Here is a 22,296-nt window from a genome sequence, read left to right on the forward strand (position 1 = left end):
GCTACATATTGCTTTTGACAGAAACTAGTTAGGGGATCAGGCACACCACTTGCATTGTTCCTTGCTGTTACAAAAATAGTTTTCTACAAAGATGTGGATGGAAATTACACACACTAAGGGAAGTATTTATCAAGATTTTATAGCCAAATCGGGACACGGAAACATACACAGCAAGTGAATGTGAGTTTGTGCAATAGTGCTCCGAACAGTTCTGTGAACAATCCCCACATGTTGCCACGTACATTTAACACGTTAAGATGTAAAATTAGCACCTGCAAATTTTAACCCATAGCAGTCACAAGTACATTTGAAAATTATAGTCTTGATATTCTTTTACATGTTGTGCATGTGTCTTTTTTTTTTTTTTTTTTACATAGTTGCCACTTATCATTAATCAATGTCCCATTTTGTGGTACCTGGAAGAGATTTTCCAACCAGTGCTAAACTTGTAAAGAAGGAAGCAGTACTCTGATTGTAACTAAACAGTTGGTGCTGAGCAAATGCAAAACCACAGCACTAGTTGTGGAAATGTTCTACTGGGTGAAAGCGTGTTTCCTTAGGAAAAACACGGACACAGCTTCTTAGTATTTGCAGTACAGGACATGTAAAAAGGAAGGGGAATCCACATAAGGCGGGTAATATTTAAATGGACTAGGAAGCATCAGTCCATGCTTAACCAAAATCCATTGACTGCCAGCAAATAACTCAATAACAACTGTCTTCTACAGTCTGGGAGGGCAGATAAAAGGCTCAGGAGCTGCCGTCAAAGGGTAGGTGGCCTGCAAAGGGTAGGTGGCCTGACAAAATTAAAGAGTGTTTTGCGGTCAGTACCTGGCTGCACTTTCTGCCAGCTGAGCGAGGGTTCTATTCCTGCTCTACTAGATCAGCTATGAGGTAGCGAGGGTTCTGCATCTACTATTGTACCTGCCAAAGATCAAGACCAGGGAGGGCATTCAGGCTAAACTAAAGAACCTATAACCGAAATAGGCTCATACAAAATGTGCCATTAGGGAACTTACAGAATGTTGTGATACTGTACTGAACGTAAGGACTGTCAGATCTGTGATACCACAAATGTTTGCTTACAAATATTTTTTAATAAAGTCCTTCTCAACCTTAATACTAAACTGAATGACTGACAATCATACCCGTTTTGGTATTAATGCACAGACTTCAATGGGAGTCAACACCAGAAATGGGTGAGATAACCTGCGCCAGCACTTAATAAATCAGCCCCTATGCTTCCAACTGCTATCACAAGAGATAGTACTATAGATGGAAAGGGGCATGTCCTTAAACAGTTCTATGAAACCAAAATCCCCAGTGCGGGTAAATCAGAATATTTGCCCCCGTCACAAATGGGTTAAGGCATAGCTCCATGTTTACTAAGCGGTGGTAAGCCTAAAGCCACCACATGGGCTCATTCATTGGCTTTGTTGTATGGTGTATGGTGTTTTACAGCTCAGTACTGTTTGGTAAATCAGGGTTTACATTTTTTTCAATATTAGTCAAATAATGCAGAAGGTCAATACATCAATCCAGTTTTTTTTCACCAGAACAATTTTATTGCAAATCGTGATCCTTTAATTGATATAGCTTTTCTCTGGTGCAAATATGGCGTACATTTTTATTTAAAAAAATATCTTCATTAAACATGTAAAATACATTCACATGCTCTAAAAATATTGCACCTCCTGTTAGGAAGGCAAGTAGACCATTGCTTTCCCTTTCTTTAATGAGCCCATAATGCATAATATATGCGTGTGTGTGTGTGTGTGTGTGTGTGTATATATATATATATAATATTGGAGATTGACTCCAATGAATTCCCCTGCCTCAGATTAAAAAATAAAATAAATTGGCATTGGCACTTTAACAGTTCTCGAGATTCCTGCAATTCTTTGTGCTGATTTCTAACACAAAAAAACTACAGATAGTGACCCAGTCACTATATTGTCTCCACCAGGCAGTATTCCTATCAAATGAAAATGGGAACCGGGGGTTGACCAGAGGTCAGGGGACCCCGGTAATACACACACAAAAAAAAATCAATAAAATAGGAGCTGCTTCTTTAAATTCTGTGGCATTGCAAGCATGTTACCACCATGCAGTGTGGACTTGCTGCATCAGCAGCTAAACATTTCACCAGATATTCCATTTTACTTTAATCAGTTCTTCTACTTTGACACCTCACCCTGGCCATGATACAGGCTTTTATATTAATTATACTGTATTGGCCATACTGAAGGTAAAAAAATCAGATTGCTTTTTATTCCAAATAACAGCATATGTGTGTCATGCGGAGTTTGTATACATTGTCACATTTTTGGGCTGGAAATTGCATATTCATGAAACTTTGTGGTGAACTAATTACTACTTTTCAGTTTGTGCAAAACTGCAAAAGTTATATGCCAGCTTTCACTGCAAGAATAATTTGCCATCTTTTGAGTTGCATGAAGACTAGCAACATTTGCATAAATAACACAAACATGAGGCTATCAGATGGCAGGTGAGGCTAATGAATAACTCACAAGAGATGAAAACCAAAAGAAAAGAAAAAAATATTGTTAGATTTTTTTTTTTAATTATGGAGGATATATGAATTAGATCAATTTTTAATCATGTAACCACTTCTGCTACCTGTTTAGGTATTTGTCAAACTAGTGCTCTCTAGCTTTTATTTTAGGAGAAAATAAGGAGATAGCTTGACTTATGCCAGCCTTGTGAGAACTGACCAAAGCAGTAGTCTCTTTAACTGTTCTTAGCCCACACAACTCCCACATGAAATGCAGCAATACGTAGGCCCCCTAATGAGCTTGGTAGATTTCACAATGTAATCATTCACTGCCATGTGCTGTTGCCAGAGCTGCTCTAGTATATAGAGTTTAAATCTGTGGGTATGTGCACTTTGAGCTGTGGCAGGACAGACTTGCATTCCTACAGACAATAGAACCACAAACAGGCAATAGTCAATCTAATCTTCCCTGCAGCAGTGGTTGGAAAAAAAAAGTAAATTTTCTCTGGGTCTGGGAAAGCAGCAGCCACTGCTGCTCCATGCTAGCCTGCCTTCAGGTTTCCCTTCAGCTGTGTCGTATCTCTCCTAGGGAAGAAGTGAATGACTTCCAGGTTTATCATATAGGCAAAATAGGGGACTTGAATAAGATTGCCCTTAGGTTGCCCTGTCACCAAACTGAATCCATTATGATCCACCACTAACTTAACCTTTGCATCCCTCTAACAAAGTAACCATTCAACTTCATCCTCCATCCTTCAAGAGAATCTGCCACTGTATTGGTTTTCTGTTAAAAAGGCATGCACACGAGACTATAAGTAAGTTAGCCACTTCCTAGCATTGACTCCTATTCCTGAAACTGTTACTTCTGATTCTCACAGGTATCACCTCCACAATCACAATACCTGCTGCTTTGTGTGTGTGTGTGTGTGTGTTTGTTTGTGTGTGTGTGTAAACCCCCTCTGTAACACACGGACATTCCTCTCTGACATTTTTTTTAAACGGGAGCCACACTCACATCGCGTTATAAGCGGATCCGCGATGTAGCGGATTGCACTATAATGGGTTTGAGCTTTATATATACATACACACACACACATATATATATATATATATATATATATATATATATATATTTACATACATATACATATATATATACACATACACACACACAAATATAAACATATATATACATATACATATATATATATATATATACACACATACACACACACAAATATAAACATATATATATATATATATATATATATATATATATATATTTACACACACACACACACACACACACACACACACATTGAAAAAGGCAAATGATCCTAAAATGGCAATAATTCATTATTTGAAACTTGTTCTGTAATGATACAGTTTTCTCTTGCACGAGAAGATGTGCATGAATGATTGCACAGAGTTATAGGCATGTATTTGGCAGGGAACATTTCAGGCGCTTATGTATCTCAAGCATCAGAACAGGCCTATGCCAAGTTTGACACACAGCACACCAAATCCATATGATTGTGCTTTCACATTACAAACACATGTGTACAGAGTGCTAGGCTGTGGGTGATGGGCCATGTTTCTTCTTCTTGCCTCGACAGGATTTGCAGACACAACAGATGATGCATGGTGATGCCAAAAGCAGCAAAGGTGAAGTCACAAGTGCAATGATACCCAAGCCCACAAGGATCCCCACGACCTGCAGTAAACAAAAGATCAAGCACAAATAAATACATTTCAAATTCATATTTAACCAGTTGGCTCAGCTGAAAGTTCTCTCATTCTATATTTCAATGTTCAATAAAAATCTTTGTAACAATATACAATTAATAATTCTGTAAAAAATACAATTTATTTGCTAACTGAAAGGAAAAAAAACAATGATGCATTATAAGAACCACCCTGGTACCTTTTAAAGGCATAATGATAGTACGTTGATCACATATTTAGCTATGGCAGAGATACTGCCCATAATGTAGGTCACCCCTCAGATCAGGTATTTCATGTAACCAAGGAGTCGAACGCATTATTTACATGAATGGGAACTGAATGCAAAATGTTATAGTCCAAAAACATTTCTGTACGGTTGCTTGAAGATATTTTTACAATGACTTGTCTCCAGCAATTAATGTTTTTATATTTTAAGAAGTAGTCCATTTCACTATAGTCCAGTAATATCTTGGGTTTTACCATTTTATTAACATATAAACAAATTCAACATTCTGCAATCAACTAAAGAAATGTACTTAACTAGTCATGCTACCTGGAATGATAAGGACTGGGGATGCCAAAACCTAATGCAGCTACATGTAACCACTCAAATGTGTCAAACTATTTTTTATTGACAACACATCACTAAATAGCACATTAGGGTCTGATTCAATAAGCCCTGAAGAATCCAATGAGTATTGCGATTGGCCAAAAGCAGTTATAAGTTTGAGTTTATTGAATCAGCCTCTACTAGGTTTAGAAATGTGAACAGCAACTCCGACAACCAAGGAGGCCAGCAGATCACTGCTGCACAATGCATTACAAAGCTGCTTATGATGGCAGTAAAAAATGTATACCAATATATTATTATTTACCTACCTGTGTTCTGTTCCACATAACTGAGGCTCTTGAATGACCCAGCTTGTTTCTACAGGGACCTTTGTCATAATGTCGCAGAAAAATATCATTCTACAACACACAAATAACATTAATTAGCTTGACGTAATATTAAATGGCATTAGGATTTCAGGGGGGGGGGGGGAATGTATGTATGATTATCATCCCTTGTTGCTCCACTGCAGGATGAAGAACTCTCCAATGATCTTCCAGGTGTTAAGGCTGCAAGTCTCTTTTCTCCATGTTACTCCAACAGATTATATATTTATCTATATACACTGGCGACACACTTTATTCGAGCTCGGCTAGTTCAACGAAATCGGGTATACCCGGGTGTATTGAGGTTTGTGACTGTTTTCTGCCCGAGTGCATTGGGTTATTTTCCAGGCAGGGATTGAAGCATTTTATTCCCGCTGGCTGCAATACTGCACAGTATATATATATATATATATATATATACTGCATTACAATTCATGAATTTATGCCATCTGGTAGACAAGCGAAGCATTGCAGCCTATTAAATCCTAATCATTATCATTTAACAGATCAGCCGCCCGTCAGCCAGGCATGAACCCAGGCTGGGAAGGCAAACGCAACGGGGCTTGTCAGAGGTGAGGAGCGGCGCATTCCAGGTATCTGCCAGGTACATACTGGGTATTTGCTCGAATAAAGTGTGTCGGTGCAGTATAGTCGTTGTAGAGGTAAAACTCATTAAGTGCATTGTTTACCATTTTCCGTGAAAATAGGCATAGTAAAGAAAGAAAATTGTCAGGACTTATTAAGAACACCTAATCTTCAGAACTGGTCATATCAAAATACCTCCCTTTTTAAATACAGAATTTGTCCTGTCAAAAAGAACATTTAATCACCTTTCCTCTGTACTCAAAGAATATAGTTAATAACTTTTACCTCTACACTGATGAGATAGATATAGCAAAAAAAAGGGACAGGCACTTTAAATTGCAAAAAAGTGTTGTGTGTGTGTGTGTGTGTGTGTATATTATATATATATATATATATATATATATATATGCAATACGATACCGTGTGAGCGAATATCACAGTGCTGCCTCTGATATTCGCTCACACGGTATCGTATTGCCTATTTTGTTCATACAGGATTTGCACCCACCTTTGTTTACCTGACGGAGTGCCTTGTTCTCATTTATTCACTATATGTGTGTGTGTGTGTGTGTGTGTGTGTGTGTGTGTGTGTGTGTGTGTGTGTGTGTGTGTGTGTGTGTGTGTGTGTGTGTGTGTGTGTGTGTGTATATATATATATATATATATATACATATATACATACATACACACACACTATAAATCAGCGCAATAATATTCAGAAGAAGATGTATAACTTATAATTCAACAACTAACCCAGTGGATCAACACTAGTTAATACTGTCAATTAGATCTAATTTAAATGAAATGCTATACTTGCAATAATAATGGTAAAGACAAATCTTATACCATATAAATTTTATTGTTCAATGTTAAAATGTACTATTGAACACACTAATAATTAAATGTGAAAAACAATAATTAGTTGAAAAAAATTAAATATTGTACCTGAAGGCAAAGAAACACAAAAGGGCGTCTGTGCAAATAATGAAATTGTGTTGTACAGGCAGTCCTCGGTATCCGACGTTCCGCTTACCGACGAACACGTTATCAGACACCACACAATGCAGTCTCCAGACACATTGTCCGACAACGAATTCGTGTATCAGACGGTCACCGCCGCCGATTAACATTGGGCCCGCTTTCCGACGGCCCGTTAACCGACGGCGGTTTGCGGGACGCAGTCCGTCGGATAACCGAAGACCCACTGTATACAATGTACAAGCAAACTTTTAAAAACATGTTAAGAATGAAGAGAGAGTATTAGGACTAAAATAATTTGGTGATCAAAAGTGGAAAAATAAATGGTTGTGTATACTGTAGATGAAATGAAAGAAGTACATCAGTGAAAATCATACATATAAAATACAATGCATGTAATGATTATGAAAATCTTTAATCTACTACAGTTTTTTATTTTTATTTTTTAATGAGAGATATAGTGAGAGAAATGAGAGATGCACCCTGGAAGATCTACATATATTATCGTGTGTGTGTGTGTGTATGTATGTGCATATATATATATATATATATATATATATATATATATATATATATATATATATATATATAAAAATAAATATATATATATTGTGCGCGTGTGTGCGTATGTGTGTATGTGTGTGTGTATGTGCATATATATATCCTGGAGAATGACTCAAATATACAAAATAAAATACATATTGTAAACTACAATGAATAATCTGAAGATCAGTGTCTGTTATTGAAGAAAGGGATATGCTGAAAATAGATGTGACATGAATCCTTTTTACAAGAAGTACAGTATATTGTAACCACACATTTGCAATTCCTCCATGATTGCCGGAGAAGCAAAAGATGATCTTCACACAGCTCCTTTAAAGCCCCCAGAGGGAAAAAGTTTCTCATGGAGCAGCCTGACTTCTCGCTGACAATAGATAACTCCACTTTCCTGCCGATACCACAAGCCAGATGTTTGGGTGTCATACTTGACTCCTTTCTCTCCTTCATACCACAAATTCAGTGCTGCTTCCCCCTCTGAAATATGCGCTTTACACACTACACAAGCTTGCATTTTATGTGATATCCCAACGAGATTACTGTAACCTGCTTCTAGTCGGTCACTAGAGATAAACAAATAAAAATTGCTGATCGGCCGGTTCCTTTTGTCCACAGAATTCCACAAATCAGTCTCAAATGAGCGATTAATCTTTACCGGATTTTTTTTTTTTTTAATCATCGACAATCCAATCTGCAGATTCAACAATCCACGCCATTATTAAAATCCAGCAGCGGATTGTATCCACTGGCGTTATTTGATTAATCCACACAGTTTAAACTGGATCAGTTGATGGATTTATAGAGCGGAACGGATTTTGAGTGGAAAGCTCGGGAAATTACGCTAAACAGATTTTAACAGTTTTTCCCATCTCTACCTGTCAACCCCTGTTGTGACTGTACCCCCTCCAGTCAATCCTAGATGCTGCTACCAGACTTACAGTATCTACCTCACCCATCGTTCTACGTCTGCTACTTGACTTTGATAATTTCTTCACTGGAAACCCCCAGTCAGCAGATATAAATTCAAGTTTTTCACCTACAAAGCTTTTCATCCTTCATCCCCTCACTACATTTCCAATGTAATCCCCAAATACTCTGCCACACACAGCTTCTGTTCAGCTCATGACCTACAGCTCTTCTCTTCCCTCATTACTTCCTCTCATTCGCGCCTCCGAGACTTCTCCAGGAGTGCACAACTGTGGTACTCCTTACCCTTCACCATCACTCTCCCTCACTATACGTCCTTTCAAAAGCTCCCTCAAAACCCACGTGTATAAAGAAATCTACCCAGCATAATTCTGACAAGTCACCGGTCAAGTGCCATGTTGACTGGCCTTACGCCCCCACCTATCCATGTGTCATCCATCTCCCTTTTAGATTGTTTCCCAGAGCAGGGACTTCATTATTTTTTAAGTACAGTAGTATGTATTTTATGTTTCATTGTCCTTACCACCACATTGTACTGTGCTGTAAAATATGTTGGCGCCATATAAAAGCTAATAATATAGAAATGGGCATGTGAAGAAATGTGTTGTTTTGGTATGTAGTGATAGCGTTTATAGAACCAACATGAGAGATTTGTAAACAATACATTTTCCCCTAATTATAATTCCCTGATAATGCCTGTGGCAAAATACTTTTACATTAGCTTATTCTGCACTTACAGGCATTTATTGCCTAGAATGTTAAACATTACTGAAATGCCAATACAAATCTATGTGTGTAAGGTTTAATCTTTCAAACACATTGTTGCTTCCTATTCAGAAACCCTCTGTGCAGACATTATGTTTATCTTTTTCAGATTTAAACCAGATAAATGGATTCTGGCAAACAAGGTCATGGTTTTCCAGTTTTGTACTTCATGGAAATTTGAGGCTCTTCCAACTATGCATGGTATTAGGCAATCATTTATGTTTGTTTGTACTAGTAGGCACACTATGTTACACTTAAAGGGGGAGAGAGAAAATAAGAACGCACAGTAGAACAGTCACCTTTGTTCTATTTAATGATGAAGCTTGATATGCTTATGAAATAAGATGTGCTTTTGCCCTTTCAGCGCTGCAGAGGTTAAATGTTTAGTTGTGCTGAGCAACATATATTGGAGTTGTTATAAAGTGAAGGAAATATGTCATGGAAGATAACTACTGTAAACCATACCATTTGTTTGATGAATTAAGCTCTGCTGGAGTTTTAAAGGTTTAGTATCAAAAGTTAACTACGAGAAGAGCTAGAGACAACGTATAGCCCTGAAAATATAATAAATACTACTGGTAGGGAAGATCCTAATGGGTTTCTGCGTCACTCAGGAAAGGGATTTTCAAAAATTGCACATGCATAGGGTGTTTTATAAAGCATGATTTCGAAAACGCATTCACAATGGGAGGACTCAAAAATATTTGACATCTATATAATCTCAAAAAAATAGATCAGTTCTGGATAATGTCATGAACAATTACGTGTTCTGAATGGTAAGAGAAAAGCTAAATTAGTTTTTGACAACAAAAAAAAATGTACTCGGCTTACCATATTTTTATTTTCCTGTACTCCACTAATGGCAGTGGATACTGAATGGGGGATAGCTCCTCCATTCAGCGCAGTAGGACAGAAAACACTTCTGCAGGTACTTGGGAAAAGGAGCGGCTCAGTGAGTAAAGACACTGACTGGCACTGAGTTTGAAGCATGGGAACCTGTTTCAATTCCCAGTGACAGCTCCTTGTGACCTTGGGTAAGTCACTTTATCTCCCTGTGCCTCAGGCACCAAAAACATAGACTGTAAGCTCCACGGGGCAGGGACCTGTGCCTGCAAAATGTCTCTGTAAAGCGCTATGCTATACAAGAACATGCTATTATTATTATTATTACTGGAAAATAAGGCCTCCCCTCCACCTGCAGAACAGTCTATTTTCTCCACTAGCTAAAAATATAACTTGAGACATTAGTACAGTGTGGGAATTAAGCCAAACTAAACTTCCAAGCGAAGCTGAAAGCATCCGTTTGACTGGTGCACTCGTAAATGCTCAAAAATGCTCCACTTTCCAGTGGATTTACGGGTGTCGTGAAAATGGCCTCCTGGGACGGTACACTGGCGACACACTTTATTCGAGCTCGGCTAGTCCCACTAATTCGGGTATACTCGGGTGTATTGAGGTTTGTGACTGTTTTCTGCCCGAGTGCATTGCGTTATTTTCCAGGCAGGGATTGAAGCATTTTATTCCCGCTGGCTGCAATACTGCACAGTATATATATATATATACTGCATTACAATTCATGAATTTATGCCATCTGGTAGACACGCGAAGCATTGCAGCCTATTAAATCCTAATTATTATCATTTAACAGATCAGCCGCCCGTCAGCCAGGCATGAACCGTGGCTGGGAAGGCAAACGCAACGGGGCTTGTCAGAGGTGAGGAACGGCGCATTCCAGGTATCTGCCAGGTACATACTGGGTATTTGCTCGAATAAAGTGTGTTGCAGCAGTACACCTTAACCTCCCTGTACGGCATTTTACTTTGCTGTGCAGTTGAAAAAAATGCTTACTCCTTTCTTGTTGGAGAAACACACTCCTTACCCCAGAAACTTTAGAAATTATGCTGTCCAATCTTCGGCCGAATTCACCCTCGAAGGGCTGTGAGCATAGGTAGTTCTTTGACGTAGTATCTGCCAACCCATGTCTTAGCCATAAATCTCTTCTAGATAGTGCGTCAAACGGCTAGAAGTATGGCACTGTGTCTAGTGATGCTTCAGTGAAGAAATCCATCGCAACTTTATCTCTGTATGTGCACTCCCAATTCATATTTTCGCTTCACACCCTTTTCAAGTGCCTTATCGACTTTTGCCACCCAGACACGTATTGCTCTGGCAAGTGATGCTGTGGCCACAGCTGGTTTGCAGGCTGAGACTGCCACTAAAAAGGCTTTCATCAATCCACTTTCCATCCTGCAATCCATCGCATCCTTAAATGAAGCCGCGTCATTCACCGGCAACGTGGTTCTCCTCGTAATTCTCGTAATTGCAACATCTACTTTAGTAAGGTTCTCCCAACTCTTGACCGCTTTTCTAGAAATGGGTACATCTTTGGAAATCTTTTCAGTGTTACCAGTTTCTTATCCAACTGGACCCATTCATCTTCAATCATCTCCCTTATCACAGTATAGATGGAGAAGCACATCATGCTCTGTGAAGCCCCAAACAGCTTGTCCTTTCGTAGATGATCTTCCTCTGGATATTTAATTCCAGCACCTCCTTCATAGCTTTAATTAAGGGGCCTACTTGGTCCAGGTTGAAATCCAAATCTTCTACTAAGGCCTCTTGATCTGATGAAAAACAATATTCACCCTCAGAGCTGTTGAAAGATCAAATTCATCCGATGAAGATTCTTCCTTTTTATCCTAGCTTGCCTGTGACCTTTTCTGGGAATGTTTCTTTGCTTGCGATACTGTAGCTTCTAAGTTCTGGGAGACCGTGTCCTTTATCCAAGACAAAAATGTAGACATTTGTTCATGAAGTTGGGTCGCTGAAGATTTTAGACCACCTTCACATCATTTTTTCATCTCAATTGCTGGCTTATCACAAGTAGCACATATTCTAGACTTTTTGTAGCCTTCCTCTTATGATACAGTACCTCTATGGCTACTTTAGTTGTCCCCTCTTCAGGCTTACCCCAGAGGTACTGCAGTAATAGTGCATATCTTGAACACTGAAGATATTGTTTTCTCTTTAAACCAACTGCTAACTAGGGACTTGCCTAAAAGATTTGGGTAGCGATCCCCTCCCTGATGCAGGTTCCACATTCATCCTGCTTCAGTTTAAGCTTATTCCAACCTCCTGGGTACCATAGAAGGTATTGCCCCTTTAAATATGTGCAGGCCGGGAGCAGCTGTAACATCGCACCAATGACGTCTTAGCGTGCTCCCAGCACTCAAACCACATGGATCACCCAGGAGGGCAGTGTGTCTTCTATGTGGCCTGCACTTACTCGCATGCATTCCGGACAACTCTGCAAGCCAAGCCCTGGTCTCGGCAGGCATCCAGAAGCTGTGACCATGGATACATGGTATCGGCACTTTAGGTGGAGAGAGAGACTTGAGTACTCCCTGGATAGACTACACCAATTGAAGTCCTGGTGAATCCCATTTATCGAAAATAACAAACTACTGATGCTACCCTATACAGGAAAATGACAGTTCTGTGGGTGGAAGGAGTATCTTTGTACCAGTACCTGCAGACGTTTTCTGTCCTACTGCACTGCAGGGAGGAGCTATTCCCCAATCGGTACCCACTGACATGTGGGGAACAGGAAATTTAAAAAAATTGAAAGGGTGAACTGGAAATGCCAAAAGGTCAAGAATTCACTCGAGCAATTTTGTACTATTTGTTTTTAATTTCAGTCATATTTGTCAGCATTTGGCAAAATTTGAGCCAAAGGCTATATTGTAAATGGAAAATGTCACAGCTGACAGTGTGGATTTACCAGGGGAACACAAAATAAAGAATGATGTAATCCAGCTATTTCTCTTTCACTTCACCACGCATATGGCTTACACTGGCGACACACTTTATTCGAGCTCGGCTAGTCCCACGAATTCGGGTATACCCGGGTGTATTGAGGTTTGTGACTGTTTTCTGCCCGAGTGCATTGGGTTATTTTCCAGGCAGGGATTGAAGCATTTTATTCCCGCTGGCTGCAATACTGCACAGTATATATATATATACTGCATTACAATTCATGAATTTATGCCATCTGGTAGACACGCGAAGCATTGCAGCCTATTAAATCCTAATCATTATCATTTAACAGATCAGCCGCCCGTCAGCCAGGCATGAACCCAGGCTGGGAAGGCAAACGCAACGGGGCTTGTCAGAGGTGAGGAGCGGCGCATTCCAGGTATCTGCCAGGTACATACTGGGTATTTGCTCGAATAAAGTGTGTCGGTGCAGTATTATGAAACAAGCTGCCGTTTTACAATTACGTGTATATTTATATTTTATTTTTGTAAAACCACCCAGAAGCAAAGTAATCTGAAATGAGCAGGATATGTTGAAATTGCAATCTGAAGAAGACACTTTGTTGATGTTTCACAGTAAAATATATATGAAATATTTTTTTTTTTTTGTAGGACAAAGAGTAATCTCTCTGAATTGAAACATTGATTTTTTGAGATACTTCATAAGCAGGGATCGTCTTAACCCCCAAGTTTGAGAGACCTACTAGTTTAGTTGTAGGTGTTGCTTCCTGAACATTTAAGCAGTTGTTCAATAGGAAGCCGCAACGTCATCTCCCGGATGACACTGCAGCTTCCTATTGGCTCCGCAAAGGTTTGGCAACCATATTGAATTTCCTGAAGGGGAGCGAAACACCAGCAACTAAACTTAATTACAAGGGTGAAGAAATAAAAATAGCAGTTGTCCAGTCATATTGCAAGAAAAATGACTATCGTTAAATTAAGAAAATATTCAACTGGATTCAAAGGGACATCAAAAGACCAAAAGTAAGATGGGAATATGAAATGAGAACATTTGTTGGAGAAAAGACTTGCAACCACAGTACCTGGAAGATCATTTGGGAGGCCTTAATGAAGCTTAGGATTAACAAGGGCTGTAGATGACGAGGATATGAGCATCACAAACAAGATGAATGCTGCATGCTAAAACCATGATTTGTATTATACTTGAATGGGGTCAAACACTCACATCAAGGTTTTGCAGGCAGTACCAGCAGAATGTATGTTTGCAGTTCTTGCACATCATTTGCGCGCAGCCTTCATTCCGCTCAATGTAGATCTGACACACTGGGCACTGCTTGATACAAGCATCTACATCTGTACTGACAAGGACTCTGGGAAGAAAGAATGAACAGAGATTAACTAGGTCTGCACACATTAAGCAACCCGCTATAAATTTATTCACACACGCTAGTTTATACAAACACCTTAACATGACTATGTTATAGCATCAATGTGGTTTACTGTCATTCTATGAAAGGTAATTTACCTATTATGACTCAGTAACTCATACTTAGATGTTATTTTCTGCCAAACATCTGCTGTGTTTCCTTTCCAATTATAATGAACCATTTCTAACACTAGTCTGATGGAATAATGTCAGAACAGGTCTGGAGTATGGCAATAATTGATGATACAATGTATTCGTGGGTCTTTCTGCCTTAAGTTTTGTCTTCAGCACGTGAAATGCATGCTCGATCGGATTGAGATCAGGTGATTGACTCGGCCATTGCAGAATATTCCACTTCTTTGCCTTAAAAAACTCCTGGGTTGCTTTCACAGAATGTTTTGGTTCATTGTCCATCTGTAAAGTGAAGCGCCGTCCAATCAACTTCGCTGAATTTGGCTGAATCTGAGCAGACAATATATCCCTATACACTTCAGAATTCATCCGGCTGCTTCTGTCTTCTGTCACATCATCAATAAACACTAGTGACCTAGTGAAATTGGAAGCCATGCATGCCCATGCCATCACACTGCCTCCACTGTGTTTTACAGATGATGTGGTAAGCTTCGGATCATAAGCCCTTCCAAGCCTTCTCCATACTTTTTTCTTTCCATCATTCTGGTACAGGTTGATCTTAGTTTCATCTGTCCAAAGAATGCTGTTCCAAAACTGGGCTGGCTTTTTAAAATATTGTTTGGCAAAGTCTAATCTGGCCTTTCTATTCTTGAGGTTTATGAATGGTTTGCACCTTGTGGTGAACCCTCTGTATTTGCTCTCGTGAAGTCTTCTCTTTATGGTAAACTTGGATAATGATAAGCCTACCTCCTGGAGAGTGTTCTTCACTTGTCTGGATGTTGTAAAGGGGTTTTTCTTTAAAATGGAAAGGATCCTACAATCATCCACCACTGTTGTCTTCCGTGGACGTCCAGGTCTTTTTGTGTTGCAGAGCTCACCAGTGCGTTCTTTTTTTCTCAGAATGTACCAAACTGTTGATTTGGCCACTCCTAATGTTCCTGCTATCTCTCTGATGGATTTTCTTTTTTTTTGCAGCCTAAGGATGCCCTGTTTCACTTGCATTGAGAGCTCCTTTGACCACAAGTTGTTGGTTTACAGCAACAGCTTCCAAATGTGAATGCCACACATGTAATCAACTCCAGACCTTTTACCTGCTTAATTGATGCTGAAATAACGAAGGAATAGCCCACACCTGTCCATGAAACAGCTTTTGAGTCAATTGTCCAATTACTTTTGGTCCTTTGAAAAAGAGGGGGCTACATATTAAAGAGATGTAATTCCTAAACCCTTCCTCCAATTTGGATGTGAATACCCTCAAATTAAAGCTGATAGAATGCACTTTGAGCCCATATTCATTATTTAACTGTAAATTGAATTTATTTTGGTACACAGCCGAAATAACAAAACTTGTATCAGTGTCCAATTATTTCCGGACCTAACTTTATATCAGTAGATGGGGTTATTCACACAGGTCTTTCAGTGTTTGGTTGTCATTTGATAAAAGTTTGTTATAAACAATGCACTAGGAATAATCTAGCAGTACGTATCTTGCTACAGTCTAAAGCCAGTTTTTGCTTCATTTCGCCATAAGGTTAGTGAGGTGTTTATTATATTTCTCTCTGTGTAGATAATGTAGACTCCTATTAGATGTACTGAAAAGCAGTGATTTAAGTAGCTAGTACGCAGTTTCCCTGATATTAGGAACATTTTGATCAAGGAAAGGTAAAAGGGCTACAGTGGCTAATAGAGATAGTACTTCTATCCTGCCTTACTGCTGGTAATGTGCCAGGAGACAGACAGTGCTAAATAGATGAGCTGTTAGCCTAATACCAACGTATGTATCAACTCTATGACACTTGGTTTAAGCTTGCAGTTTCACTGTTAGGCGCTGTATACATAATGGAGCAGGCTGCCAATATGAGGCGGGTGCCTTTAGTGATTATGATGTCGGAGCCGAGGTAAGCGGGGGTTGGGGGAGGCGCAGAGAGAGGGGAACCGCCTTCAGGGGGGCGCAGGGGAAAAAATTTGCGCCCCCCTGTACTAGTGTATACTAGTAGGGGTGGCTGAACTTGGAGGGTGTACAGTGGGTTCATTTATTTTAAAGACTCTTTCAGTGTGAGATGGGTAGGCAGATTATTGGAGATAAGGAAAAAGCAGCGGTATTAAATAAATTCTTTGCTTCTGTGTTCACCAGGGAAGAATCAAATCGTAATAGTAGTGCCGCAGGAGGATGCCACAACCTCTATATTAATGAACAATTGGTTAAATGAGGGAGGAGGTCATAGGCGGCTTGATAAAATTAAAGTAAACAAGGCACCTGGCCCAGATGGCATACATCCAAGAGTTCTCAAAGAGTTAAGTTCAGTAATAGCCAAACCTTACATGTAATATACAAGGACTTCATTTCCACAGGCTCAGTACCACAAGATTGGCGTAAAGCAGATCTGGTGCCTATATTTAAAAAGGGAGCTAGATCCCAACCGGGGAATTACAGACCTGTAAGTCTGACTTCAATAGTGGGGAAGCTACTTGAAAGTTTAATATTGGATAATTTTCAGGAATACCTAATGGAAAACAAAATGATTAGTAATAGTCAGCATGGATTTATGAATGATAGGTCCCGCCAAACTAACCTTATTAGTTTCTTTGATGAGGTAGTAGGAATGTAGACTAGGGTAATGTAGTTGATGTGGTTTACATAGATTTTGCAAAGGCTTTTGATACGGTTCCACACAAGAGGTTAGTGTACAAAATTAAGCAAATTGGACTCAGTAAAAATATTTGCAACTGGATTGAAAACTGGTTGAAGAACAGATAACAGAGGGTTGTCATAAATGGAGCTTTTTCAGGTTGGGCTAAAGTTGTGAGTGGAGTACCTCAGGGATCAGTACTGGGACCCTTGCTTTTTAACTTGTTTATTAATGACCTTGAGGTTTTTATTTTATTTATTTATTTATAAAATATTTTACCAGGAAGTAATACATTGAGAGTTACCTCTCGTTTTCAAGTATGTCCTGGGCACAGAGTAAAACAAAATAATACATGGTTACAAATACATGAAGAAAAATGTTATATCTATGGCGCTAAGCCTGAATCAAAATATATACAACCAGATAGAAGTGGATGTCCTCTGGGGCTCTCCTCACGAAGACGGTCAAATCATGATTTGACCGTCTTCGTGAGGAGAGCCCCAGAGGACATCCACTTCTATCTGGTTGTATATATTTTGATTCAGGCTTAGCGCCATAGATATAACATTTTTCTTCATCTGTTTATCTGACATAGGGTGTCAGAGTTATATCATAGGCTGCTGGTCTTTTTTATCATTAGCGCTGCCTTGTTTTTTGTTGTTAATGGTTACAAATACAGTTACATAAATGAACAAGGTATACATTATATACAAGACATTGCGTGCACAGTTAAAGAAAATATATATTATGAGCGTATGAAACAGTTACAGACCAGATTAAAGTGTGAGACAGCCTTAGATTTGCATAGAGAGCAAAGTCTCCATCTTTGCTGATGACACTAAATTGTGTAAGGTAGTAGAATCAGAGCAGGATGTAATTTCTCTCCATAAGGACTTGGATAGACTGGAAACTTGGGCAGGTAAATGACAGATGAGGTTTAATACAGATAAATGTAAGGTTATGCATTTCGGAATACATATATACAAGGTCCGTATATTACAAAGTAACACCCGAGAAAGAATCCCTGATAAAGCACCCTTTGTGGGCACAGATGGGTAGGATAATGAATAATGCAAGCAGATATCCCCATTCATATGCAGCGAATGAAAATTAATAAAATTTTAATCAAATAACTGTAAATACAGGGCATAAAATATATATAGTTAAAACACTGGTGGTAAGGTATGGCTATATACACCTTGTCTGGCTCCTCCTTAGGCCTCGGGCATGGTCAGCGCTTAGGCGCTGACCCGTGCAGAGGCGCGCGCTCGCTTACCAGTGAGCCCCTGCAACCGCAATGAGAGCGGCTTTAGCAGGGGCTCGCGCACGCTTCCGCAAGCGTGCGGAAGCGTAGGTCTTATGAAATATTTAGATTCAAGCGCTCACAGGAGCGAAGGGCCGGTCACGTGAGCGGTTCGCCCAATAAGGGCGAACCAGCTCCGTGACATCACTGGCCTGCCCCCCCAACACGCCCCCGGATGGCGCGCTAACCAAGGCCAGGGAAAGCACCCGCTTTCCCTCAGCCTCAGCGCGCCTCCGCACGGCTGCAGCAACCCTGGACGCAGCCTAAGCCAAACAACTAAATGCTATACACTGAAGAGGTTGATGTCCTTACAGATGGTCATAATAGACATAGGATATACCTATTATTGATACAAATATATTCCCCTGACAATATGAATATAGCCATACCTACCACCAGTGTTTTAACTATATATATTTTGTGCCCTGTATTTACAGTTATTTGATTAAAATGTTATTATTTTTCATTCTCTGCATATGAATGGGATATCTTCTTGGATTATACATTGTCCTACCCATCTGTGCCCCCGAGTGGTTTATCATGGATTCTTTCCCGGGTGTTACTTTGTAATATCCGGACCTTGTATATATGTATACCTACTTCCCTATGCACCATGGGGGTTTTCTCCAAGAATATATTCTACGTATAATTGGTGAGCGACATGTTGTATGTTATATGCATTTGGGAAACAAGAATAAACAGGCAACTTACAAATTAAATGGGGATAAATAAGGGGAATCCTTGATGGAGAAGGTTTTACGATTGCTTGTAGACAGCAGGCTTAGCAATAGTGCCCAAAGTTATGCAGTAGCTGCATAGGCAAACAAGATCTTATCTTGCATCAAACGGGCAATGGATGGAAGGGAAGTAAACATAATTATGCCCTTTTATAAAGCATTAGTAAGACCACACCTTGAATATGGAGTATAATTTGGGGCACCACTCCTTAGAAAAGACATTATGGAACTAGAGAGAGTGCAGAGAAGAGCCACCAAGTTAATAAAGGGGATGGACAATCTAACTTATGAGGAGAGGTTAGCTAAATTAGATTTATTTACATTAGAAAAGAGCCATCTAAGATATATATATATAACTCTTGTATATAAAAATATATTCGGGGACAGTAAAAGGAGTTTTCAAAAGAACTATTCATCCCAAGGGCAGTACAAAGGAGACATGGTTATCCCTTAAAGGTAGAGGAATGGAAATTTCACCAGCAACAAAGGAAAGGGTTCTTAACAGTAAGGGCAGTTAAAATGTGGAATTTATTACCCATGGAGACTGTGATGGCAGATACAATAGATTTGTTCAAAAAAAGGTTGGACATCTTTTTAGAAAGGAAAGGTATACAGGCATATACCTAATAAGTAAACATGGGAAGGCTGTTGATCCAGGGAGTAATCTGAGTGCCAATTCTTGGAGTCAGGAAGAATGTATTTTTTTCCTTTATGAGATATCATTGGATGATATTTCACTGGGGTTTTTTGCTTGCCTTCCTCTGGATCAATATACTGTAAGTACGGATATAGGGTAAAGTATCTGTGTTCTAAATTTAGCATGGGTTGAACTTGATGGAAGCATGTCTTTTTTTCAACCTCATCTACTATGTAACTAACCAACTATGTACAAAAAAAATTAAAATGTAAATGCAATAATGATTATTGAAAAAAATACTGAATATTAATGAAACTGCACACAAAAGCCCCAAAAAAGGAATGTCAAACATACTGTATTTTTCTAATCGTAAAATATAACATTAAAGCAGCAAAACATGCAAAATCGTACTTTATTATTTCTGCTCTCTTTGGCAACTCAAACTTTTATTATTGGTAAATTCATTTATTTAAAGTTTCTAAAATAATAAAAACGTAATCGTATATCTTAATCTGTGGTAATAAATGTCAAAATAAGACAGACCCATTTTAGAGTGGATAAGAGCATGATACGTTTAAATTACATGTAGCCCCTTTTCTGACACCTTTCTAAGGGACTACTGGTAACGGCACAACACCTGTGGCTCCAGGAGATCTGAGCCTCCGCTAGCTGGGAGCCTGGGGTAAGGGTTCTAGCGCAGTGCCTCCACTTGCCCAGGATCCCCGTTACGTAAGATCGCCCTGGGCAAGAAACATACCAACAATGCGTGCAACCAAGTTTACTGTGCATAGGCAACCATATCTTACTCTCTATATAACATCACACATATTTATATACTTATACTATAATGTTAGAGTCCTTATACTACCGTGGCTCAGCCACATTCCTAGCGAAATTGTCCCGTATCACAGTGGCTCCGCCACGCTCTATAGAGTGTTGTCCTTGTAAGAGGTTAGCTAATATACTCAGTCCGCTAGCCACTTGCTAGTGTCACTACTAGAGTTATTCCTAAGGCGGGATCAGCGCCTGATGACCGGTGTTGGTGCACTTGCTTTACAATTGTACCTTCCGGTCACGGCGGTGACCGGTGCCTCTTCGCAAAGGGTCAGTTGACTCCGCTCAGAACCTCCGGATGTCGCGGTGCCCAGCCGTCTGATCCCAGATGACTGTGACTGTCCACAACTCCGTGCGCTGTCCCTAACTAAGGTGACAATTCCTTCCTCTATCGGGCGTCCCTGCAGTACAGCAGCCTACTGTGACTCAGGGAAAACTTCCTATGGGCCTGGGGAGTAATAGCTGGCCTAAGCAGGCGGGTCACAGACCCCCTGGACTCACACTACCTCCTCTCGCTCGGTCCCGAGCTCCTCTGCCTAGCGTGGTCTCTCCCCCACGCTTCCTGTTCCTGCTTTCTTAATCTCCGCCCTCTCATTGGCTCCTAGCATCAGGTGATTGTCCCAGAGCTCGCGGAAGTTGTCGTCCATTATCAGAGCCTTTCCCTTATTGGCCTGTAGTTCGCACGCTCCCATTGCGCATGCGCGACCTCTTCACCCCGTCAGTGTCCTTTGCAATATTGCGCAACAACATGGCGGCACCCTGTACTACCGTGCCGTCGCGGAACCTGCCGTACTCCCTCCGCACACCCACCTGGTATCTAACACACCCTTACATACAAATGGATGCTTTCACCAACAAACTAAACTTTTGTTTAGAAATGATCAAAAACTATACCAGTTGACCCCCTCCCCCGAGATAACTTTCAATGAACAAAAAAACAAAAATGTTTTAGAAGAGCTGTCTAAAGTGTGTACTTTTTCACAATCTCACAAGTATTTACTTGATGTGTACAACCTATGATGCATGTATATACTTCACCAGGATCCAAATGGAACTTGACCACAATAAATGTGATTCAAAATGCGGTGTTTGGTTCTCTTGGATGTGCAATATGTTTGGAGGTGTTAACAGTGGTAGATCCAAGCTTAGCAGCAGATCAATGTTACAGAGACATTGTAATTGTGACTACGTGAAGTTTGATGAGGACATGGTCATTATTAAACTGTGGTCATTTGGTGAGTTGTGCATGCTAGGACCACACGTGGTTGTACAGTATGGGCAGATTAGATAACACTGTTCAGTGACCCCGTCACCCATACAACACTCTAGACCAGCCTTTCTCAACCGTGGTTCTGCGGCATCCTGGGGTGTCATGATCAGATCAAGAGGGTGCCGTGGGATTTCCCTATTCTCCCTAAGCAGCGCCGTTGCTAGAGGTCTGGAAAGTTTCCTCCATCCTGATTGGCTGCTGCTTAGCGATGCAGCCAATCAGGAGATGGCAGCACGAGCAAGTGCCTGGGTGGTAGAGCTATGCAGAGAAGGAAGGTGGGCAGGAGAGAGGCGAGTGTGTATCTGTCTGACTGTCATGTTTCCTGGGACGGTCTGCCCTGTGTTTCCTTTGACTCAGTCTGTCCTGTATTTTCTGTGAGTCTGTCGTGCTGCAGGGGAGCCTCGGCAACTGAGCACTACGATTAGGAGTGCCTCAAGAGGGAAAAAATTAAAAGAATGTAAAAGAAAGGTTGAGGACCACTGTTCTAGACAAGTTAGTACAGGTTAGAACAGTGCAATGACCAAGAACTGTATTATGCCTACTCTGCCACTCAAGAAGTGTC

At 40.1% G+C, this 22,296-nt stretch overlaps 1 protein-coding gene across 2 annotated transcripts in view; it reads right to left on the reverse strand.

The window, feature by feature from the left end:
• Positions 1 to 306: 306 nt before the first annotated feature.
• The window catches only part of RNF144B (ring finger protein 144B), an 84,288-nt gene continuing 62,298 nt past the window's right edge, over positions 307 to 22,296 (reverse strand). For both annotated transcript variants that reach the window (XM_075585609.1, XM_075585608.1), the window contains 3 exons: positions 13,991 to 14,135; positions 5,120 to 5,209; positions 307 to 4,229 (listed from right to left, as the gene is read on the reverse strand). In XM_075585609.1, coding sequence (XP_075441724.1) covers positions 4,086 to 4,229; positions 5,120 to 5,209; positions 13,991 to 14,135 — 379 coding nt within the window. In that variant the 3' untranslated portion in view covers positions 307 to 4,085. The remainder of the gene's footprint in view (positions 4,230 to 5,119; positions 5,210 to 13,990; positions 14,136 to 22,296) is intronic.

This window comes from Ascaphus truei, chromosome 2 (assembly GCF_040206685.1).
Source record: "Ascaphus truei isolate aAscTru1 chromosome 2, aAscTru1.hap1, whole genome shotgun sequence".
NCBI lineage: Eukaryota > Metazoa > Chordata > Amphibia > Anura > Ascaphidae > Ascaphus > Ascaphus truei.